The sequence below is a fragment of the Zingiber officinale genome, chromosome 10A (assembly GCF_018446385.1).
Source record: "Zingiber officinale cultivar Zhangliang chromosome 10A, Zo_v1.1, whole genome shotgun sequence".
Taxonomy (NCBI): Eukaryota; Viridiplantae; Streptophyta; class Magnoliopsida; order Zingiberales; family Zingiberaceae; genus Zingiber; species Zingiber officinale.
Window position 1 is genome coordinate 7,470,971 of NC_056004.1, and position 24,704 is coordinate 7,495,674.

The 24,704-nt window shown below is 40.8% G+C and overlaps 2 protein-coding genes and 1 long non-coding RNA gene across 4 annotated transcripts in view; 2 read left to right on the plus strand and 1 right to left on the minus strand.

Annotated features, from left to right (window-relative positions):
• Positions 1 to 22,977, plus strand: part of LOC122026458 (40S ribosomal protein S26-like) — a 62,560-nt gene extending 39,583 nt beyond the window's left edge. Inside the window, exons 2-6 of the mRNA XM_042585202.1 lie at positions 18,603 to 18,695; positions 18,846 to 18,930; positions 19,004 to 19,134; positions 22,832 to 22,846; positions 22,948 to 22,977. Of these exons, the coding sequence (XP_042441136.1) occupies positions 18,603 to 18,695; positions 18,846 to 18,930; positions 19,004 to 19,134; positions 22,832 to 22,846; positions 22,948 to 22,977 (354 nt within the window). The remainder of the gene's footprint in view (positions 1 to 18,602; positions 18,696 to 18,845; positions 18,931 to 19,003; positions 19,135 to 22,831; positions 22,847 to 22,947) is intronic.
• On the minus strand, positions 20,427 to 21,039 carry LOC122026136. Its single transcript, XR_006124033.1, has 2 exons — positions 20,915 to 21,039; positions 20,427 to 20,473 (listed from the first exon to the last, which is right to left on the minus strand). It is a non-coding gene; the product is annotated as an uncharacterized LOC122026136 (long non-coding RNA).
• LOC122026135 (MLO-like protein 7) lies at positions 21,732 to 22,847 on the plus strand. 2 transcript variants are annotated; one of them, XM_042584776.1, is made up of 4 exons: positions 21,734 to 22,137; positions 22,249 to 22,365; positions 22,496 to 22,660; positions 22,791 to 22,847. In XM_042584776.1, the coding sequence occupies exons 1-3, from the start codon at positions 21,919 to 21,921 to the stop codon at positions 22,619 to 22,621; spliced, it is 462 nt and encodes a 153-aa protein (XP_042440710.1). In that variant the 5' UTR covers positions 21,734 to 21,918; the 3' UTR covers positions 22,622 to 22,660; positions 22,791 to 22,847. The 2 variants fall into 2 exon arrangements, with proteins under 2 accessions (XP_042440711.1, XP_042440710.1); XM_042584777.1 differs by lacking the exon at positions 22,791 to 22,847 and having other exon boundaries at positions 21,732 to 22,137; positions 22,496 to 22,661.
• Positions 22,978 to 24,704: the final 1,727 nt, after the last annotated feature.

The window sequence follows — 24,704 nt, forward strand, 5'->3', positions numbered from 1 at the left end:
GCATAGCATCTTCGTATAGTCTTGGTGACTCTTCGACGACATCAGCTATACGTGAAGTTCAGAAAATGTGCCTTCTGGCTATCTTCAATCGGTTTTCTGGGTCATGTGGTCTCTAGCCGAGGTATTTCAGTGGACCCTCAGAAGACTGAGGATGTCACCAGTTGGGAGCAGCCGAAATCAGTGTTGGAGATCCGCAAGTTCTTGGGACTGGTAGGATATTACAGACGTTTCATCGAGGGTTTCTCCCATTTAGCTATGCCACTAACACGCTTGACCAGGAGAGGCGTGAAGTTCACTTGGTCAGAAGCCTGTGAGACCAGCTTTTAGGAGCTGAAGCAGAGGTTAGTATCGACACCAGTTTTGGTTTTGCCTTCTGGAGAGAACGGATTCGTACTCTACACCGATGTTTTTCTTCAGGGTTTGGGCGCTGTTTTGATGCAGCACGGTAGGGTAGTCTCCTATGCTTCTCGGAAGTTGAAGGAGCATGAGAAGAACTACCCAGTACATGATTTGGAGCTAGCCGCCATTATTTTTGCCTTGAAGATTTGGCGGCATCACCTTTATGGTATTACATTTGAGATTCTCACTAATCATAAGAGTCTCAAATACCTTTTTACTCAGAAGGAACTTAATATCCGACAGAAGAGATGGATGGAGTTCCTGAAGGATTATGATTGCACCCTTAGCTACCACCCGGGGAAAGCTAATGTGGTTACCGATGCACTTAACCGGAAGTCCAGAGGGACTTTAGTTTGCCACCGAGTTGTGGTCACAGACTTGATTCAGGGTTTCTCTGAGTTGGGCCTTGAGGAGCAGGGACCGACAGAGCAGGGTATGATGGTTACCATGGTTGCTCAGTCGTCGATCAGGACGAGGATCTGAGAGGCCCAAGCCGGTGATCAGCATTTACAGTCCATTGGTAGCCCGCTAACTTCCGGGTAGCAGACAGAATGCACCCGAGATGATGCAGGTATTATTTATTTCCGAGACAGATTATGTGTACCCCCATCTCACCCGGTCAGGGAGGAGTTACTTTAGGAGACTCATCGCTCTCGATTTGCGATTCATCTAGGCGGGACTCGTATGTACCGAGATTTAAGGCATTCCTATTGGTGGAACGACATGAAGAAAGACATCGCGGAATTTGTAGCTAGATGTCTTGTCTGTCAGCAGGTGAAGACCAAGCACCAGAGACTTGCCAGCTTACTTCAGCGGATTCCTATTCCTGAGTGGAAATGGGAACATATTACCATGGACTTTGTGGTGGGTTTACCTAGGACACGACGAGGCCATGAAGCGATTTGGGTAATCGTTGATCGATTAACCAAATCTGCGCACTTCTTAGCGATCTAGAAGACTGATTCCCTGGATCGATTGGAAGATCTATATTGCCGGGAGATCATTAGATTATATGGTGTTCCTTTGACTATTATTTCGGATAGAGACCCCCGGTTCACGTCTCATTTCTGGCAGAGTTAGCAGCAGCCCTTGGGCACTCAGCTCCGTTTCAGTATAGATTTCCATCTGCAGACAGATGGACAGTCAGAGCGGACCATTCAGACTCTAGAGGACTTGCTGAGGTCATGTGTATTGGATTTCGGAGGCAGTTGGGAGGACCATTTGCCATTGGTAGAGTTCGCCAACAACAACAGCTTTCATTCGGCTATCCAGATGGCATCGTTTGAAGCGTTGTATGGTAGGCCTTGTCAGACACCCACCCTCTGGGATGAGGTTGGGGAGGCCCAGTTGTTGGGACCTCATAGAGCTCAGCAGGACGTAGAGTTGGTCCGTACTATCAGACGAAGAATGTCAAAGGCGCAGGACCGTCAGAAGAGTTATGCTGATCGGAGATGTAGACCTCTATTGGCGACTATGTTTTTCTACGAGTCTCCCCCACGAAAGGGGTGAAGAGATTTGACCTCAGAGGTAAGCTAGCTCCACGATACATGGGACCTTTCCAGATCTTGGAGAGAATTGGAGCGGTAGCTTATCATCTGGCGCTACCACCGGCTCTGGCAGGCGTGCACGACATGTATCTATACTGAGGAGATACGTAGCTGACCCAGCACATGTGTTGTCTGATATACCAGTTCCCCTTTAGCCTGACGTCACTTATGAGGAGGTTCCGGTACGGATTTTGGACCGGAAAGAGCGTCAGTTGCGGAACAAGACCATTCGGCTGGTCAAGCTTGGATGGCAGCATCATTCCGACGAGGAGGCTACCTGGGAGCTCGAGTATATGATCCGAGTTCGATACCCCCATCTTTTCACTTGAGGTATGTGTGTTAATTTACCGTTCAACATTTATACTTCTTATTTGCTGTTAGTACTTACTGATGGTAGATAACGAAATTTGGAGACCAAATTTTTATTAGTGAGGGAGAATGTACAATACCGTAAATAGGCGAAACACCATAAGGGATTTTTTCGGATTTTTTGGAAATTTTCTGGGAATTTTTTGGAGACCGTATGGTGTAGGTTACGAGGATAAATATTGGGCCGGGGAAAAAGCCTGTTTAGGCTACTCAATTTAAACGAGGAAAAGTTTGATTTTTCTTTTCCTTTTCTTTTCCTTTTATTTTTCTTTTGTTTTCTCTCATTCCCGTTTTCTCTTCGGCCGATCCTTTTCTTCTCCCCCGCAGAACTTGTGCCCAAACCGCTCCCTTTCATAACCGGCGCCGCCCTTCTTGTGCCGACACTTCACCTCTTCCCGCGTCGCCATCTAATTGCTGACCGCCACAAGAGCACCGCTGGCTTCTCCTCTTGGCCAATCCATCCTCGCCGGCCGACGATAGCCAAGGAAAGCCAATCTCTTCCTCACATGATTTCCTCTGCCCGACACCGACCCTCATCTCCTCTGCTCAGTCACCGGCGCAGATCTGGTCTCTTTCATTCCGCCGACGCATATCTTGCCTTCTTCCACTGCCGTCCACCGGAACTGAGAGAGGGGAGCCCTAGTGCTTCCTCTTCGTGCCACTGCCGATCGCGAGCTTGCTTCTTCCCTCTATTTTCGGAAGTCTCCTTTGTGCCGGCCGCCAAACTTGCCACTGCCTCTATGCCACTCTTCCCTTCACGGGCTGATCTGTGGCCAAGCGAAAGAAGTCGCTAATCTAGCTTCAAGACCACCGCTGGATCTCAGCCTCGGTCTAGTGTGAAGTTGCTGACAGTTAGTATAGTGATCAGACCACAAGGTGAGCCTTAATTTGGTCTTGCATGGTTGGGGATGTACTCACTTTGAATTAGACATTTGGTTTGTTCTAGGTGCTGATTTGGAAGGGTTGACCTAGTAGGCAACGGCTCCACCTCGCTTCGGTTAGGATTATTGGCAGTAACTTCGCCTAGGAGTAACTACTGTGCTCCAACAGCAGATCTTCTTCGGCTGTGATTTGAGGTAAAAATGTAGGATGTTGATACATTTTGTAGGAGTTGGGATACGTATTGTAGTTAGATGATCATGTTGATTAGGGTTTTCCCTAATTAGGTTTGGATGTTTGGGTCTTTTCTTTAGTTACTTAATTCATTTGCATCTAGTTAAATAAAACTATATATGTTTGATATTACAAGACTTTGATTCGAGACGGTGTCTCGACGTGGGATCTATTTCGGATACGATCCTCTTATTGGAGGCGGGTACCTTGACTTATCTTTGATAATGTCATGTCGATATGTTTAGTAAGTTATAACCTTTAGTAATAGTTATGTTCGTCTTTGCTTCGGTTTGTCACTACTCTGATACCTATTGCATGTTTGTTTTACTTACTTGTTGCATTCATATCTTCTCGATTATGTATATTCATAGAGGTAGTGACATACCATGCCTTACGGTACACCGGACTAGGTTTTTATCATACCTGACCTATGTACCTTAGATCTTCGGATTTGACCCATCGATGCTAGGGTACACATTTTATATATATATGGATATTGCTATGTTGTTTAGGATATTGTCATGCTTAGTGTCATGCATTATCTCGCATGTTTGCATGTTGTGCGATAGTCGGCTCCATTATTGTTGAGCACATTGCCAGTTACATGGATCTGCGCACACCACCACTCATGGGTTAGTGGTATATTATGGCAGGGTGTGTTGCAGCAGGTGCTCTGTCGGTGCTCCGCTGGCACACTCATGGGTAGCGTGACACAGCGTGGTAGCACATCAGGGATCCCTCCTCTGGATTGTCTCAAGGAGATGAGAGCATTGAGCTCCCCCACTTATGATTTGGGATAGGAGGATAGGTGTACTCCGATAGCATCCCGTCCACTCGGTCACTCATCAGGAGTAGTGATGGCAGAGTGCATGGTTGTCACAGCCCTACCCACTCGGTCTCACCATCGTGTGTGAGATGGCTGACTGGAGTCAGGGGTGACCAGGACATGTCATTGACATCATACGCATTTATGCATTTAATGGTTGTGTTTGCTGCACTTATATGTTGGATTTGGATGGATGCATATGTTTGACATGTATATAGGATTTATGATACTCTCAGTCCGACGACCTGACTATTCTGATAGGAGGCCCTAGTGATTACAGTTCTCTTCAGTCTTTTCTATTATGTATTTCCAGCTTTTGTCCCGGAGACTGTACTCCATAGTTATTACTTTTTGTTATAGTTTACTACACATGTCAACTAGGTATTTGTTGAGTTGTTGAACTCACCCCCGTGGACACTATCTTTTTCAAGTACCAGGTTGTTTAAGGAGTCGCTTGGAGTATCCTACTTGCTGGTCCCCACGTCACATCAGAAGACCTGTCTCCGCTTTTGATTATTTTTATTTTGGTATATGAAATTTGTGCATTTAGCTTTGTGTTCTGGTTTTGTTTCTAGAGTGTTGTTTTGTTGTGTGGTGTAAGCCTATCCGACTAGTAGTCTTCGTTTTTAGTTTGTATGTGTTGTCCATTGTATTTCCGCTGTGTTTGGTTTTGGTACAGCCGAGTGGGCTGTTAGATTTACATATAACTGCGTGGTTGTATTTTTATTGTATCAGCCGAGTAGGATGCATATAAACTACGTGGTTGTGTGTATATTCCAGCCGCCTGTGGATGAGGTATATTGTATCTGTAGAAAAGGTTCAGATTGTCACCCGTACAGGGGAGATGCTGCCGGAATTTCCTCTGGTAGGGACTCCTCTAGGCTTGGGAGGCCCATTTGGCGGCCCTTTGGCGGTCCATTGGGCGACTGATAATGATGTTTGTCACACTCGTAAATCAAATTAACAATGTATATTCCATGAACCCTGTATCTTCACAATGATGTTGTAATAATGAGCCCAAGATCGAACCTCGAGGAACAAACGCTAGGATGTAATCTAGGATTGTGTTTTATTCCTATTTTTGGGGTTTTAAACATGAAAATGGGGTTTGAACTTTGAATAAAAATCTAACAAATGAAAAGCACAGAAAATAATAACTAATCTACTGCATAAATGAAATCTACCTAGGTGTCAACAATTAAACCATAACGCATTGTCACTCTACCTTGTGATTAAATCATTAACACACTAAATCTAAATATGAAATGACGATACACAATTAAATCTAAAGCATAATTAAAACCCTAACTTAGAAATTAAACACTTAACAATTAACTAAGCATCAAACAAGAATTAAACTAAATTGTATCAACAAAATTACAACTACTAAACATGAATTAAACTTCAATAAAACAAGGAAATGCTAAATTACTTGCATAAAAAGATAACAAACATAAGAGGAATCTGTTCTAAGCTATAAAATAGTAGCAAAATTAAATAAAACCCTAACCGATCCATTCTCACAACCAATTCCACAAGTTTTACACTCTTACCGTCACACAAGAGTGCCAAAGTCGAGAACACCCAACTTGGACCTCAATGAAGACTCTCAGTGGCGTATCAGCTCGAGGTATGCTCAACAACACCGGCAGACCACCTCCGGCGAGCTAGAACAACCCTAAACCCACTCAAGTGGCAAAAATGCTGGAAATCTACAAATATGATCACTGGATCTGATTGGAAGCTGTGGAACGCGGATGAACGTCGGATGGAGCTCAGGAACACCGGAAGACCACCTCCAAATGTTGCTGATGGGAATCGGAGCTCAGATTTGGAAGAACACCTCCAAATCTGAGGTGAACAGAGGTATTGCAGAAGTGCAGAATTCACGGAGGGAACACCCGCCGGAGGCTGCAGATGATCGGGATGACGCCGCCGAGAAGCTCTCCACCAAGGTTGAAGCTCGAGAAATTGATTGGAGAAGAGAAAGTGGCCGAAATCCTGAAGAACTCACCGTGGGACGAAGCTGTTGGTGCAATATCCCTTAGGTCAAGGTTGACTGAGTTGATCAAGCTTGAGTCTTGATCATAGTTTCGATGTTTGACAATACAATGTTGAATGAAGAAGAGTCAAGTAGGTCAAGAGAGTGAACGAATACTTGACTGGGAAGTCCTAACTGGGATGTTAGGCAGTAGAAAAGACCTAGTGAGTGAAGCTAGGTGAAAGTCCTGGTGAGTGAAGCCAGGCAGAAGGAAATCCTGGTGAGTGAAGCCAGGAGAAAGACCTAGTGAGTGAAGCTAGGCAGTATGAAAGTCTAGGTGAGTGAAGCAAGGCAGAAGGAAAGTCTAGTGAGTGAAGCTAGGCAGAATGAAAGTCCTGGTGAGTGAAGCCAGGCAGAAGGAAAATCCTAGTGAGTGAAGCTAGGTGAAAGTCCTAGTGAGTGAAGCTAGGCAGAATGGAAGTCCTGGTGAGTGAAGCCAGGCAGAAGAGAAGTCCTAGTGAGTGAAGCTAGGAAGAATGGAAGTCCTGGTGAGTTAAGCCAGGCAAGGGAAAATCCAGATGGATCAAGGATGATCGGATATCTGGTGTTGGGAAGTCCAAGTAGGTTAAAGGATTGACTGGATACTTGGCACGAGGAAATCCAGATGGGTCAAAGGGATTGACCAGACATCTGGTGGAAGTCCAAGTAGGTCAAGGGAGTGACCGGATACTTAGCACGAAGAGAAAAGTCCAAGTGGGTCAAGGGGATTGACCGGACACTTGGTGAGGAGTCCTGGCAGATCAAGGGAGTGACCAGATGCTAGGCATGATGTACCAACAGGTCAAGGTTGACCGGATGTTGGTTTGGGAGTCTTGGGACTTAGTTTTGGGCAAAAACCAAGAGCTGGATCGATCAGTGGATCGATCCAGGAGCTGGATCGATCAGTGGATCGATCCAGGCTTTTCCTAGCGAACAGAGAGCCTCTAGATCGATCAGTGGATCGATCCAGAGGTCCCAATCGATCAGTGGATCGATTGGGACGCCGCTGGTTCGCGCGATAAGCGTTGGATCGATCCGTGGATCGATCCAGGCATTTTTCCATAGCACAGAGGCGCTCTGGATCGATCCGTGGATCGATCCAAAGCCTCCCTGATCGATTGGGAATAATCGAATCGATTGGGATCCGACCGTTGGCGTCGATTTAAGCCGTAGGCGTTCGTTTCCTTCGGCATCTCTTCAACGATAAAGCTTAGATCTTCACCAGCTCCTCCACAGCTCTTCTCAATCTCAAGATCACCAGTTCTTAAAGGTTCTTGGAGGCTCTTCCAAGTCAAGAGGCGGATCAAAGCAAGAAGAAGAAACTAGGGTTAGGGTTTTGCACTCATTGTAAGCTTGTAAGCTTGTATTTCTTGTATCCCTTCCCTCTCTTCTTGTATTGGGTCTTGTAGGGCTTCTCCGCCTTTGGTAGTTACCATAAAGGAGAGTTTCATTAGTGGAGGGTGCTTGCGTTGTGTGGATCCTTGGATTAGTCACCTCCTTTGGAGGTGGATACCAAGTAAAATCCAAGTGTTAGCGTGTTGTATTTGTTTCTTTGTATTTCCGCTGCCATCTCTTGAAGAAATAAGCAACGAAGCGCAACCAAGCGAGACGAGCACGCGAAGAGCTATTCACCCCCCCTCTAGCTCACTTTTGGTCCTAACAAGTGGTATCAGAGCCAAGCCGCTCTTCACCGGAATCATCGCCGGAAGGGTCAAGCATAACAAGAAGAGCTAGAGGGTGAAGAAGTTGAAGCAAAATTGTCAAGTCAAAGAAATTCAAAAGCTCAACTTCTACAATGGAATTCCGAGATGGGCTCGGATTCGACACGAGGGTGGCTCCACCATACACTTCCACGAGCTTCGATTCTTGGAAATCAAGAATCGAAAATTTTCTTATGATGGAGATAGAGCAATGGTTTGCTCTTATGGAAGGCTTCAAGACTCCAACAAACTCAAAGGGCAAAGTTCTCAAGAGAAGCAAGTGGAGCCTAGGGCAAGTCCAAAGGTGCGAGGCCAATGATAAAGTGACCAAGCTTTTGGTCAATTTATTGCCAAGCACCATCCTTTGCAAAATTGGAGAATTTGAAGATGCAAAGGAATTATGGAGTAAATTGGCCAAGCTTCATGAAGAGATCCCCTCCACTGTACAAGAGCAAGAAGAATCCAGAGAGGGTGACTCTTTGGAGCAAGACCAAGAGGAGGACTCCGAGGTTGAGAGATGCTCAACCTCCGAAGAAGAGGAAATCCAAGAAGCTTCATCCTCAAGGCAATGCATCGAAGGGAACAAGGAGGGAGCATACTCCTTGTTTCATATTCAAGATGATGAAGCCTCCACCTCTAGGATTGAGGGGGAGCAATTCTTGGTGACGCTGGATCAAGAAGAAGGAGAAGCTTCTACATCCGGGTCAAGAGAAGAAGAGGAGGAAGAAGCTTCTACCTCCACAAGTCAAGAAAAATCAAATGGAGGAGAATCAAGGTCCGATCAAGAGGAAGCTTCTACCTCCGGACACAAAGGAAAAGATGTCACCCCTACAAGCAAAGGTATAAATATTTCAATTAATAATAAAAATCATATTATTTGTTTTGAGTGTAGGGAAAAAGGGCACTATAAGAGCAAGTGCCCTAAATTGGCCAAGAAGAACGGCCAAGTGGCAAAAAAGGGCAAGGTGAAGCCCAAGGAGACCGTTCCAGGAATGAAGAAGAGCAAGGAGCACATTGTGTGCTTCTCTTGCAATCAAAAAGGGCATTACCGAAGTCAATGCCCCAAGGGGAAAAAGGTGGTCAAGGCTCAAGGAGGCACTAGTCAAGGGGGAGCATCCAAGGTAAAGAAGAAGGTAACATTTATTGAGCCTACCCCTTTACGTTATGGTAAAAAACATGATAGTTCTAATTTTTATCATTTTAATGCAATTTACCATAAGAATAGAAAGCATGAGGGCTATAAGGAAAAGCATGTGGCCCTACATGCCAAGACTACCCAACCTAAGGTTAGGAAGGCAGATAGACACTTGGGCAAGAACACTAAGGATAATAGATACAAGCCCAAGAATAAAAATGCTCATGGATCAAATGAAAAATCAAATACTAAGGACTTAGTGAGGGAAAATCAAGTCTTGAGGTCAAGACTTGATAAAATGGAAAAGACCCTAAAAAGGATGGAAAATATCCTAAAAGGGCAAAATGAGCAAAACCTAGGGCTAGGAAAATTAAAGCCATCCAATGGCCATAGAGGTTTGGGATACAAACCCAAATCTAAAAAGGATGTGCCTAGTTATCATAGGGTTCCATATAGTTATGGAACAAACCCTAAGTCTAGAGGTCAAGTCAAGGATACAAGGGAAGATATCCCTAGAAGTATCTTTGCAACCAAAGTGACTAAGACTTCTAAGAAGTCTAAGAAAGTCACTAACAAGGTCACAAGGGAGGCTATCCCTAGAGTTGACCTAGAAAATGTGACCATGGCTTCTAAGAAGCCCGACAAGGTCACTAGGAAGGTATCTAGGGAAGTTATCCCTAGTAAATACCTAGAGCATCTAAGGAGCACCAATAGGTGTTGGGTTCCTAGGAGCATCTTCTCTATCCCATAGATGGGTTAGAGAGTGTCAACTATAAGAAGGAGGGTAGTTAACCCAACTTTGAAGAAATTGACACTCAAGGAGCATTTTCAAGGTTTTGTTAACCTTTGAAAATGGAATGGAATTATTATTTACTCCTGGAAAGAGTAAAATGTGCCTAATGGTGGAAAAATTGATTTTATCTTAAAATGGCATAAATTGGGAAAACCTTGAGAAATACCAAGTTGGGATTTTGGTATTCTCTTAGAAATTTAAGGCAATCCGGGCCTTGATTTATGTGATTACTCTTGAGGAAAACTGGAATATGCCAACATTTGAGGGCATGCTTAATTTTTAAGTGGCATAAACAAATCAAGAGAAATAGAAATGTCAATTTAGGTTTTGGCATTTTTTTGAAGCATTTAGGGCAATCTAGGTTTAACATTTTAAGTTAAAACAAGTGGTATATTTTAAGTTTAGCTAAGTGGTTAAGGATACTTAGATAGGTAATCTAGGTATATTTTATTTATGCTAAACCTTGCCATGATTGTTTGCCCATCATATGCCATGACATAATGTCTATTTTTACATTCATGTTTTATTATGAAAAATCCAAAAATACCATGTCATGACATTCATACATCATGTAGTTATAGGATATTTTCTTTTGAAAATTATTTTCTTTTGATGTATGCCATAACATAATCATGCATTAAGTTTAATTCCTTGAAATTAAGGACAAATGGCATTTAACAACACTTATTAACAAGTGACATTCTAGGTGGATGTCTAATATCTCTAAAATGCCTAGATAGATATGCATGATCCCTAGAATAGGGCAAAACCAAAATCTCACATCTCACAAGACCTATAAGATGACTTGTATGTGTTTTAGTGCAATTAGATACAAGTGAGATGTTAGGATGATGAACAAAACTCAATATGTTGATTTAGTGCATTCTTTTGAGTTTTAAATTCATCAAAACACATAGTTATGTGTTTTCCCATCATTGGGAAAGCTAATGTACAAGTCATGTACATTATGCCCAAGGAACATGATGGGATATTGGTTTTGAAAATGTTTTTAAAATATTTTTGGAAAACCTTGGTGAAGGCTATCTTTTGATAGTAATCACCATTGAATAGTTAGACACAAACTTGAAGAAAACATTAAAGTTTTTGCAAGTTTTCAAGTTTGTGTCAATCTTTGAAAATATGATGTATTTTCATAAAAAACTATTTTTCCATGATTAAGTATGCCCTAAATAATGTCTACACGAAAGTTTATGATTTTTGGATTTTTGTAGAATTTTCTAGGGGTTTCTGAAGTTGGCTGAATTTGAAATTCAACAACTATCAGAGCTCCGATCGATCCATGGATCGATTGGAGTCTGAATCGATCAGTGGATCGATTCAGAAGGCAAGTCTCGCGAGCAGAAGCTCGCTGGATGGATCAGTGGATCGATCCACACATACTGAATCGATAAGTGGATCGATTCAGTTGGTTCAATCGATTGGATCCCAACTCCAATCGATCCAAGTTGCTAATTTTGGCTGGGAAGGCCTGATTTCAACATCTTTTTACCATGTTTAGTCTATGTAACCATTCTAAACCCTTAAAATACATTTGTACACATAAAAAGGGTGTTTTCATGTTGAAAACAAGGATGGATTGGTTAAGGAAGACTAAATTGAAGTTTAGGTTGAGGTTTGTTTCAAATTTTAAACATTTGAACCTCAAAACTTCTAAATTTGGGTTTCCTAAAGGTTTAGGGATTCCACGTCATTGTTGGTGCAATGGCAGAAGTTACCACCATGTCTTTAGGGGGAGGGACTCTTTAAAGACATGAAAAATTATTTTTCATGAACCTTGGAAGGTGGTTAACCTTCTTTAGAGAGAATGCTCATGAATGAGCATTTGAACTTGAAATGGGGAGTGGATATCCTCATTATTTCAAGTGGTTTTTCAAGTGGTTGAAAAAGGCTCAAGGTTGGGCATTTGTCTACATTGAGGGAGAATGTAAGGAAAATGAAGGGTATGGGACCTTCAATTGGGTCATTAGACCTTGTTAATGCTCCAGAGCGAGCATTGGTGAAAATGAAGGGAATGAGACCTTCATTATCGTGTTGATCACAATGAGTGAAGTTGTGATCAACGATGAGCAACTCTTCAGGGGGAGAGTTTTTCAACAGTGGATTTGTTGATGTGTGCCCAAAATGGGGCATGGTTTGATGTGTGCCAATAGGGGGAGAATGTGTGGTTTAAGTTAGGCCTTCATTACCTATGAGGGAGGTCATAGGGGGAGAATGAAGGGAACCAACATTCATACTTTGGCATGAAGAGAGTTAAGGCTATGGGATTAGCTTAACTCAGAGTGGCCCTAACTTAAAGGTATTGTCAAACATCAAAAAGTGGGAGATTGTTGGTGCAATATCCCTTAGGTCAAGGTTGACTGAGTTGATCAAGCTTGAGTCTTGATCATAGTTTTGATGTTTGACAATAAAAGGTCGAATGAAGAAGAGTCAAGTAGGTCAAGAGAGTGACCGGATACTTGACTGGGAAGTCCTAACTGGGATGTTAGGCAGTAGAAAAGACCTAGTGAGTGAAGCTAGGTGAAAGTCCTGGTGAGTGAAGCCAGGTAGAAGGAAATCCTGGTGAGTGAAGCCAGGTGAAAGACCTAGTGAGTGATGCTAGGCAGTATGAAAGTCCTGGTGAGTGAAGCCAGGTAGAAGGAAAGTCCTAGTGAGTGAAGCTAGGCAAAGTGAAAGTCCTGGTGAGTGAATCTAGGCAGAAGGAAAATCCTAGTGAGTAAAGCTAGGTGAAAGTCCTAGTGAGTGAAGCTAGGTAGAATGGAAGTCCTGGTAAGTGAAACCAGGCAGAAGAGAAGTCCTAGTGAGTGAAGCTAGGCAGAATGGAAGTTCTGGTGAGTGAAGCCAGGCAAGGGAAAATCCAGATGGATCAAGGATGATCGGACATCTGGTGTTGGGAAGTCCAAGTAGGTCAAAGGATTGACTGGATACTTGGCACGAGGAAATCCAGATGGGTCAAAGGGATTGACCAGACATCTGGTGGAAGTCGAAGTAGGTCAAGGGAGTGACCGGATACTTGGCACGAAGAGAAAAGTCCAAGTGGGTCAAGGGGATTGACCGGACACTTGGTGAGGAGTCCTGGTAGGTCAAGGTAGTGACCAGATGCTAGGCATGATGTACCAAAAGGTCAAGGTTGACCGGATGTTGGTTTGGGAGTCTTGGGACTTGGTTTTGGGCAAAAACCAAGAGCTGGATCGATCAGTGGATCGATCCAGGAGCTGGATCGATCAGTGGATCGATCCAGGCTTTTCCTAGCGAACAGAGAGCCTCTGGATCGATCAGTGGATCGATCAAGAGGTCCCAATCGATCAGTGGATCGATTGGGACGCCGCTGGTTCGTGCGATAAGCGCTGGATCGATCCGTGGATCGATCCAGGCGTTTTTCCATAGTACAGAGGCGCTCTGGATCGATCCGTGGATCGATCCAAAGCCTCCCCGATCGATTGGGAATAATCGAATCGATTGGGATCCGACCGTTGGAGTCGATTTAAGCCGCAGGCATTCGTTTCCTTCGACATCTCTTCAACGATACAGCTTAGATTTTCACCAGCTCCTCCACAGCTCTTCTCAAGCTCGAGATCGCCAGTTCTTGAAGGTTCTTGGAGGCTCTTCCAAGTCAAGAGGCGGATCAAAGCAAGAAGAAGAAACTAGGGTTTGGGTTTTGCACTCATTGTAAGCTTGTAAGCTTGTATTTCTTGTATCCCTTCCCTCTCTTCTTGTATTGGGTCTTGTAGGGCTTCTCCGCCTTTGGTAGTTACCATAAAGGAGAGTTTCATTAGTGGAGGGTGCGTGAGTTGTGTGGATCCTTGGATTAGTCACCTACTTTGGAGGTGGATACCAAGTAAAATCCAAGTGTTAGCGTGTTGTATTTGTTTCTTTGTATTTCCGCTGCCATCTCTTGAAGAAACAAGCAACGAAGCGCAACCAAGCGAGACGAGCACGCGAAGAGCTATTCACCCCCCCCCCCCCCTCTAGCTCACTTTTGGTCCTAACAGAAGCTGCGCTGTGGAGGAGTCGACGAAGCCTGGAAGCTACTATAGCTTCTGTTTTGAATCTGTTCCAGATCTGAACGGCCGGCTAAGATTGATTTGGCTCTTGATCAACGGTGAAAAGTCATCCAAAATCCGATCCGGAGGTACTAATCTTCATCTAGGGTCTGGATCTACTCTCCCTTAGGTCGGATCGACCAGATCTTCACTGGATGGTTCAGATCTGCCCAATCTTCGATGAACGGTCCAGATTAATTTGGGCTGGATCAATGGCTATATGAACTCAGATCTAGATCAAAACCTCTGGATCATCATCTATGGCTGAGATCTCCTCCTCATTAGGTTGGATGGGCTAGATCTTCACTGGATGGTTCAGATCTGTCCTATTCTTGATGAACGACCCCTAATACTCCAAAGCTTGATCTTCTCATTTAAACTCCGATTCGAGCCCAATTTCGGTTCAAATAGATCCACATCCACGATCCTTTGATGCCTAAAAAATAAGAATCAAATATTAGCATCAAATAACTTAAAAATAAAATAATTTACAATTAAGTACAAAATCTATATAATGCACAAAATGTGATGTAATTATGATTTAAACCTATGAAATCAACATCAAACCATGCATATATGAATCAAAATAATACAATAAAATCATGGTTATCAAATCCCCCACACTTAGTCTTGAACGTCCCGTGCAAGTAAAGAAAACTAAAAATCACCTCCACACAAATTCCCTAATAATATCTAGAAGATAGTAAAAAGAGTTTAACCAAGACCATCTAAAGATCACAAACAATCATGAATACAATTCAAACAATAATCAGTAGGTATGGTATTTTCAATCCAATTGAAAAATTAAGCAAGATGCAATCTCACAAGGGATTTACCTATTCTAGCTCTCACACACAAACATGTGTATAAGTGGCGCTCACTCAATGTCACTCACAACATTTCACTACCATAAGCTTGCTTATTTTCTAATTCTCCACCACTATAAACATAGCATACATGAATCAAAAGGATTTCATCAACAAGAATTAAAATGGAAGCAAGAAGAACAATGTAAGTGAATGAAAATGGCAAAAGAAAAGTATTCAATGAAGAAAATGAGAAGATAAGAGTATTGGAGGAATATACTTGATGAGTTGACTAATTTGATGTGTAAAAGATGAATACCAATTGTCATTATCAATACAAAAGATCAAGCTAACCTCCACTTCAAATTGATGGAAAATAAAGAATCTTGATACTCTATCTTCCACTTGATGCTCTCTTGATGTGGCAAAAAAAAAATTTTTCTCACTATTTTTGCTCTTTTCCCACTTCAATTCCAGCATTTGAAACTCAAATCATCTCAAATCAACTAATGGATAAGGAATCCCTCCCCCACACTTAAAACATTGTCCGTCTCGGACAATAAAACACATCATGCTATTCACTTATTTGATACTAATCTTGCCACTGCTTGCTTCATTCTGCAGATTTTGTTTTCTTTTCTTTCGGAATTCAAGTAACCAAGCAATTTGATGCAAAACCTCAATTCCAGCAGGAAATCAGATTATTACAGCTATCAAAGAATAAGAATTTCAGCAACTTGCATTCCTAGATTGTGTAGAAATCTCACTGTCTCAGAGCTGCAATTTCAAGATAACTTCAACTAAAATCATTTAGAATTCAGTTTACCAAAGAATAGCATGCAAATAATAGTCTAACAATTCATTTCCAAATTAAAACAATCCAATCCAAGTTGATACATGGAATAGAACTTGCAGAGTTATGGTTTTCCAGATATCAGTCCAGAAATTGGAATTCAAAATGACTTCAGTACAACAATTCTCGAATATGTATCCTATATTCTTTCTTCCATCAAAATCTAGGACTGAAGTTACAGAATTCAAAACTAAAGAAACTCCAATTGCGTTCTAAAACTTCCAGCTTAGCAAAGATCCTCTGTTTAATGCTTTGGACAGTTTCCATCTTTTGATCAATTTCAGCATTTCAGAAATATACTTTTCATTCACACTTATTCAATCCATCCTTCAGATTCTGTTCCTTTTCTCCTTCTGTTATCAAACAAGTTGGGTGCAACATCAGTAACAACAATCTGGAATTTAGTCTCTCCATTTCATAAAACTCAGCTAAAAAATTACTGCTAGGGCAGTACCACATCAAAACTCTAGTGATACTTCAATTTCAGAAATCTCACCAAGCATTCAATAGATAAAGGACCAACTGTATTTTGCAGTAATCAAATTCTAATTCCTGAAATCTTCAAATTCATGTTTTGTTTTCAGTTTTCAAGATAAATTCCAGAAATCATTGCTAATCAACAACTTCAATAAGCTTTTGCATATAAACTGTTTAGAATTACAGACCATTTCCATTTCTGTAGTGAAAAATTTGAGAAGTAGTAGAAGACATAAAAAGACCAGAACACCATTTGTTACTGAAAGTACAAGAGCTCCACTTGAGTTTTTCAATGACTTAGTGCTGCTCCAAAATTTTTGGTACTCATTTGATACACAAATTGTTCCAGCTTCCCAGCAGTGATTAGATGAATAAACTGTTAGTTAGAGCCCTAGAGCCGATCATTTGATGATTGTATGGACTCATGTATATCATATTTAAATTATATTAATAAAGGCATTGGTTTTTGGTTATTATGCTTATTTGTATTAGTGTCAGATAAAATAAGTATAGTAACGTCCTTGAGTAGAACGTTCATACCTATATCAATCAATTAGTTGAATCTATAGTGAGATGATATAGGGAACACTACTCTAAATCATTCCTAGTCGAGTATTAACATTCAGGGACAATGTTAATACAATAAGACTAGCATGTAGGTCAGCTCGATGACTTGATCTCACAAGTCATGGATATAGAGATATCAAGCTGACACATGGGTATGCATTAGAGAATGTATACTGAATGACCCGCCATGAGAAAGTATCATGGATCGTTATATGAGTGTCATATACTTTCTCATGTGGCTATTAGTATGACTATTAGTCCTTAGACCTGAAGTCACCATGGATCCCTACATAAGGAGTTATGTACTTTAGTTTCGTCAAACGCCACCCGTAACTGGGTGGACTATAAAGGCGATTACTGGGTATATAACAAATTATGCAGAGGGATGTGAGTGATGTAGATGGGATCTATCCCTCCTATATGACGGGAGAGACATCGATATTCTTGATAGAGTAAGACCACGAAGTGTATGGCCATACCTAAATGAGTCAATATGAGATATTGAGCTCATTTGATTGAGTGAGTCTACTCGGAGTTCAAGATTTAGATTGGTCAGAGGATGACACGGTCTATGCCTCACATTGATCAATCTAGATGTCTAGGATAGAAGGACACTTGTCACATATTGTGAGGAGTCACAATTAGTAGTCACAAGGTGATGTTGGATCTCAACATTTCTTGTAACTTGGGTAGCAATGATGTATTGCTAGATGCCGCTCATTGCTTATGTTTTAAAGGAGTTTATAACATTGCCAACGTTACAAGAACCTATTGGGTCACACACAAAGAACATGTGCATGGAGATTAGGTTCATATGATGAACTAATAGGATTAGATTCATATGATGAATCAAAGATTGGATTCAAATTAGACTTATTGAGTTAGACTCAATTAGATTCAATTGTTGAATGAGTCTAATTTAAATTTGATTCATGAGTCAATTTATATTAATGAATTGAGATTCATTAAATTAAAATTGACTTGAATCAAAGCTTTGATTTAACTCAATAAGGAAGAGCATTGGTCAAGTTTGACTTGACCAAATAGAGGTTGACACATCAAGTTTTGACTTGATGAATTGCCACATCATGAGGATGACTCATCCTACATGGCATGCTACATCATCCCCTTATATAATGGTGTGCCACCTCATGGAGGTTACACACCATTAATCCTCTTAATGTGGCCGGCCACATTAATGTGGGGGTTACACATGTGGTGGCCGGCCACACTAAGTGATGAGAGGTTTTCATTTGGTGGAAATTGAATGGTGTTCAATGCTTCTTCTTCCTTGGGTGCTTCTCCCTCTCTCTAGCCTGCTGATGGTCGTGGCTTCATGGTGGAGAAGAAGTGAGAGTTGATTCCAAGCAACTAGGTGGTGTGAAGGTCACAAAAGGAGAGTACCTAGAGGAGTGTGTGAGTTCCTTTTCCCTTCTCTCCTTTCTCACCTTTTAGATCCAATCCGAGAGCCCTAGAAAGTGCTAGCACACTTGTGGGTTCTCCTCTCCATCTTTGAGTGGTAGAAGACCACTCCTTGTTCGTGTGGATACCGCTAGAGGACAATTCGCACTACAACAAAATCGCTCATAGACATCAGTGGAACAACAACGGTTTTAGGCTAAAACCGATGTCTTTGAGTATTTTACACCGGTTTTTCTAAAAATCGGTGTCTATGAGCGCAGATTTTAGCTCATAGACATCGGTTTTTTAGGCGATGTCTATGAGCGCCCTTTTTTTGGTTAATAGACACCGATTTTAACATCGGTTTTTAAAATCCGATGTTAATGAACCCAAATAATATTTTAATTTTTCCCCACAAGCCAAAATCTGCACACTGTGAATTCCCTCCAAACCTAAATCTTTATCCCGCCCTTCCTCCGCGTGACATCTCTCTCGCGATAACCTAAACCTCCGACCATCCGACCATCTCTCTCAGACTTTCAAGCGCAGAAACGGCGGACGCAATAAGCACGGCAGAGGTCACGTGAACTTCATCCGCTGCTCCAACTGCGAAAAGTGTTGCCCTATGGTATCACAGTTTTTCCATTTCCTCTTATTATCCGTTGTTTTTCCCATTTGAAGAAGATTGGTTTTTTCGTGCGAAAATATTACATTTACATATTTTTTTCGGTCTGTTGGGGATTTTCTGTTGATTCTCTACTTTTACGCCATAACGAAGGACAAGGCTATCAAGAGGTTTCTTGTGAGGAATATAGTGGAGCAAGCTGCTGTGAGGGATGTGCAAGAGGCGTGTGCCTTTGATGGTATTATATTTTTGTTTGAATTATTTGGTCGGTATCTGTCATTCTTGATGGCTAAAGGTTTTAAACATCTTAGGATACACACTTCCGAAGCTGTATATTAAGGTGCAGTATTGTGTCTCCTGCGTAATCCACTCGAAGGTTGTCAGGGTGAGGTCTCGCACTGATAGGAGGAACCGAGAGCCACCACAGCGCTTCAGACGCCGGGTATTGCATCTCCGTGGATTTTTACTAATGTGTTATTATATTTACTTGCCTTCATATTATATCTTTGTAAATGGCTTTAATGAATGCATCTTAGTATTCGTCATATCATTCTCTTGTGCTACTTCTCTGCTTTTATGCTTGCTATGGATGAATGCAATGTTTTGGTATCCTTTACATGCTTTTTGGCAAGTTCATTATTTGGTTTTTGCATAGCATTTAGCTAATTTTTGTTAGTAGAGGTGTAGGAATTGGAAATTTATATTATACCTCCTGGATATTTTTCTTTGAGAATTCTTGACAGTTACTGATGTCTTGCAGGCATTATTTATTTCTTGAAAAGTGTTGATACTGCAGAACCACCAGATGTAGATTTGCAAGACAGAGAACAATCATCTAGTTTTTCTAGCTTTGGAATACTGATCTTGATATGCTATCAATTATTTCAGATATCAGATGAAGGGGGTGGCATACCAAGAAGTGGTCTTCCAAAGATTTTCACATATCTCTATAGCACTGCTAAAAATCCACTCGAGGAAAACGATGAAGGAAGCTCAGATGGAGTAATTATGGCTGGTTATGGTTATGGGCTTCCAATTAGTCGTCTCTATGCTCGCTATTTTGGTGGTGATTTACAAATTATCTCTATGGAAGGATATGGTAAATCCAATTCTTTCTTTATGCAATACTTAATCTCAAGTTCAATTTGTCCTGCTTGAATTCCAATATGGCTCATTCATTGCCTATTATGTTGCCAATACTTATTCGTGATTTACAAACTCGTGCTTGCTATGATTTTTTGATACAAACCGGATGCTATGCTTTTGTTACAATGATTTTTTTTATACAAACCGAATGCTATGCTTTTGTTACAAACCATATACTAGTTGGAGACTAAATGATTGCCTAAGAAGAAAGGAATTAGAGATTAGGAGATGCAGTGAGTAGAGTGGTTGGATAAGCTATCTTAAATGGTAACCTTAGGATTAAAGGATTGATACTCGAATTTAACCTAACCTATTAAGATAAATGGGTAATCAATACTAATCCTTATTTTGATTGTTTAAATGTTGGGCTCCTGTTTCATAGCAAAAGGTTCATTTTGTGACTCTAAACTAAGTTTTTTTTTATTGTTTAAGTGTATTTTCTGAATTTTGAGAACCAATTTTTTTTTGTACATCTACCATCAAGTATGACCCTACTTAACCAGATATACACTTTTAGACCCCCATCTTCATGCACATGGCTAACTGTAACCCGCGAGGTCTTCTGACTTTGTGTTTTTCAGTTCAGGGTCTACTAGTTTACTTATCTCTTCTGGGTTTTGAAGATACTTTGTGGCCTGTATAACATAGAAGAACAATGAGCCGTGGATATATAGCATGAATCTACTAATATGAATCACAAACTGTTGGATCAAGAAGGATATATCTTGAGACTAGCGAACCCAAAGGGCAAACAATGTTATGTCTTTTCCAACTAATGAATCTCCAAAGGGAAGATAATGTTGAAAGAAACTTGTGATTTGCAGCGAGGCTATGGTTTCCTCAGTTGGGATGTGATAAGGTAGCTAAATAGAGGTAATACAACCTTTAACTTACCCTGACTATTGTATGAACTGATTAGAGGGCTTGTTGAGAATTAAGCTTCTAAACTACATGGAACAAATGATTATCGGAAGTTTGTAGGAAATAAGAACAAATTTGGGTTTATGCCCTCAGTATCTGTTACAAGAAGCTGATGCTGTTTTTGAGTATCAAATATTTTCAAATATGCATCTTACCCAATTTATCAGACACCCTCTTTCCTTGCAATATGGAGGTCTTCCACTGATTATTTCCAGTAAAACTACTCCAAAAGCAAAGATGTTAGCTTGAATTTCCATTTCTTGTTGCTCTCGAGGAACATGGGCGGCCGATTTAACCCTAAGAAAGGCATGGCGTTTGAGGGTTCTATCTTCGACGCCGGGCCGATTTTTGAGTCCTATGGCGTAGCTCACGGATAGGCAGGTCGATTGCTCGATTTTTGAGTTGGCCATCATCATCATCTCCCTGTTGCTGGAGAAGGGACTTCATCATGTCCGGGAGGTGAGTCAGAGCTTCACTTTGTCTGATATGTGTTTGGGTATTTTTCTTGACAGGAAAGTTGCTCAGGAATTTATTTTTTTTACTATAATTTTTAAAGGAAAATTATGAGGCGTTTGTCTCAATCTTGATCTATGTATGTATGTATTGGGAAAAAAAATCTAAACTATCTTGATCAGGATGAACTTGGTTTGCGAATACAAAAAGTTGTTTTGCTTTGTTGTTTCTTTGGGAGTTATCAGTAACATCAAGAAATTAAATGAAGCGAAAGCGGTTTCTTTACGAGTTATCAGTCATGTTTCACGAGGAAGCATGGTTTTATAAATTCTCAGTTTATATCTTAAAGATTAATCATTTTTCAGTTTCTGGAATGTCTGGGGCTGCAAGTGAGAAATTGTCCTGATAATTTCATACTTCAGATCCTTGAATGGCTTATCTTTTTCCTAGCTTGGAATTATGCTACTCCATCTTGTCCTGCATTAGCATCATTTTCTCATATGACTGACAGTTACATCTGCTTTGACTTCGTTGTCAGTGGTTTATCAAGAGGCAAAAGAGAACTCTTTTTGAAGTTCTTGAGAAGGTGAAAGCCGGTAAAACCAGAAAGTTCATACCTAAATTGGAGCACTCTTTCGACGTGCATGGTATCCGGAATAGATGAATTACTGTAACTCTGTGATCCATTGTGGTTTTCGCAGAGTTGATGATTCTCGGCTTCATCTCCTTGCTGTTGACATTTAGTCAGGACCAGATCGCGAAAATCTGCGTGCCAAAGGCAGTTGCAGATTCTATGCTGCCATGTCGCCCTGATGCAGAGTCAACTGGCAGAAATAAAAGGCGGCTGCTCGCGCTGGTGCTGACGGAGTCACACCTGAAGCGCAGGATTTTAGCTGCTGGTGATTCAGTGGTTGAATGCCCCCCAGTGAGTAGTGCACAGCAACTTCCAATTCTCTGATTGTTTGGTTGAAAATAATCTATTGTAAACAAAATCTAAGAAGCTTTCACTAAAATGTTCAGTTGCGATCACTTGTAGGAAAAGGAGCAACTGATTACTGCCACAGGCTTGCACCAGTTGCACATTCTGATCTTCTTTTTGGCTGAGTTTCATGTGGTAAATAGTGCTCTTATAATGGTCCTTGGAAGAGCAAAGGTGAATCTGCAGTGACAGAGTAGTGGATTACATTATGTATCATTCTGAATAATTCCATAGCATTGCCTGAGGATGATTTAGTTTAGCTGTTGCAGTATCCACTTTGCATTGATAATCTTCTCTTGGGCAGATACACAGATGGAAGGACTGGGAAAAGGATACGACATCGGCTGAGTATGCCTTCACGACTGGTATATATATGTTCACTATTCTTTGTTTTTTTGTCCCAGATTTGCATCCTTGGATCCTAGTTTGAGTGGTAAAAGTGCAGAACCAGTATATCGTGATGCAAAAGGTTTGAGTTCTCTGACACAGCATTGAATTTGAAATTTTTTCATGTACATTTGGAAGCCCAGATTCTACCGGTTTTGTAGTTTTATATTTGCATGTTTCTGACTGCTGAGTGACTGAATTATTTTCTGCAGGGAAAGCTATTTCAAAGGAAGAGCTACTGAAACCAAAGGAGGAAGAGAAACCAAAGGTATTTTTCACACACTTCATCTTTGATTTGGTGGTCATGTTTACCATACGTGTCAGTTAATTCCCAAGAGCTATATTTTTTTGTTTCACTTTTATTGTTAGCTATATGAGCACAACATGCTATGCTTTTGATTTATTATTACAGCTATTTATCAGAAAGGAGAATTATTGGTACACTTTTGATTGTTTAATTATAGGCTCTCTTAGTTGGAAGCAAGTGTAGTGCTGATTGTGTAGGAGTGATTTGTAACCCTTATTATTATTTATTAGTTTTTGCACAATTTTTTATGTTGGATCCATTGCTGTCTAGTTGATTTTTATTTGCTCTTTTTGTTTCTTTAAGTTCACTTCCATTTGCAATCTCTTCATATATTAGTGACTAATGGTTGGTTGCTGTTCCTGGATTTGTTATAGCGCTATTGGTTGTTTCTACTAAAGAAAGTTAACTTTTATCAGGAATATTCTTCTGTGATCTTCCTACACAATTGGGAGACTTTGTAAAACCAAAGTAACTAATTTATTAGGTTGAAATGATAGATAGATGAGTGATCTCAGTCTTGGCATGACTAACATTTTTTTTTTTATGTTCAAAACCTTTCATTTTGTTTTGTATGGTTCTCTCTAAGAGCATGGACCTAGTTATCTTTTGACAGCTGAATATGATTCTTTTACTTCATTTGTAACTGCAAATTCAACTTTCTGATACCTTGTGAATCACTGAAGATCCTTATTGCAAGCATTGAAGTAAGCATTGATGTGGTTGAGATAAATGATGAATAGGTCTCTTTTTAAGCATTCAAATTAGTCATCTTGTTACCTGGTGCTCTTACTACTTTTTCAACTATGATTTTTGGTCTTGATTTACTAATATATTATTTATGTGTTTTTACAGTTTACAAATCTCAAGTACTCCAGAGTTGAAATTGATGAAGTGCGGTTCGAGTGGGCTGAATGCATGCTAGATTACATTTGAGACAGTTGTACCTTGATGTGTTAACAGAATGTTATACTTTGATTTCGATATCTATTAGCTAGCTTTTGATGTAAAAAAAATGTTTGGGTATTTTATGGATATTGTTGTAAGAAGATTATTTATATAATTTGTGAATATTTGTGTATTTTATGGATGTTATTGAATGAAGAATATTTGTACAATTTATGAATATTTGTGTATTTTTTTTTGTTATTGTCGGTTTTAAAATCAAATCTGTGCTGTTAAAAAATATACATATTACATCGGTTTTCCACCGATGTAAAACCGGTGTTATAAAGTAATATTACATCGGTCATTTACCGCTGCCAAAACTGGTGTTGTTAACATACAATATTACATCGGTTTTACACCGTTGATGAAACGGTGTTGTTAAGTGATACTACACCGGTTAATAACCGATTCGAAGACCGGTGTCGTTAAGGGATACTACACCGGTTTTAATCCGATGTCTAAAATGGCAGACTTTTAACATCGGCTTCATAGACATCGGTCGAAAATCAAATAGACACCGGTGGAAAACCGATGTCTATGAGCGATTTTGTTGTAGTGTCGCTTGACGGTCTCGAGATCCGGCTACCTTTGGACATTGCGGGATTGCGAAGGGCACGCATCAAGGGTAAATGTTTTTCCCTCGTAGATCTAAGAGTCGATCGTGTTTTAAACTCGTACTCGTATTTTTCGAAAGTTTTACCTTGCACGAGATCCGTGGCTTCGGCGATTCGGGGTTTCCGCGACGCGAAAAGCGGTTTTCGCGGCCCGAAAAACCCAACAGTGGAATCAGAGCCACGTGCAAGGCTTGTACGAGTTTGTTTTTATTTTTATGAAAAATAAAACCTTCTGTGATTTTCTGTAAAAATTAGTTTTT

Bases quoted from the DNA above. Each gene is read 5' to 3' on its own strand.
- LOC122026135 (XM_042584777.1), top strand. From the start codon at position 21,919: ATGATTCTCGGCTTCATCTCCTTGCTGTTGACATTTAGTCAGGACCAG. The intron at 22,138-22,248 runs GTGAGTAGTGCA...GATCACTTGTAG, and splicing joins CAGTGGTTGAATGCCCCCCA to GAAAAGGAGCAACTGATTAC. The intron at 22,366-22,495 runs GTGAATCTGCAG...TCTCTTGGGCAG, and splicing joins TGGTCCTTGGAAGAGCAAAG to ATACACAGATGGAAGGACTG.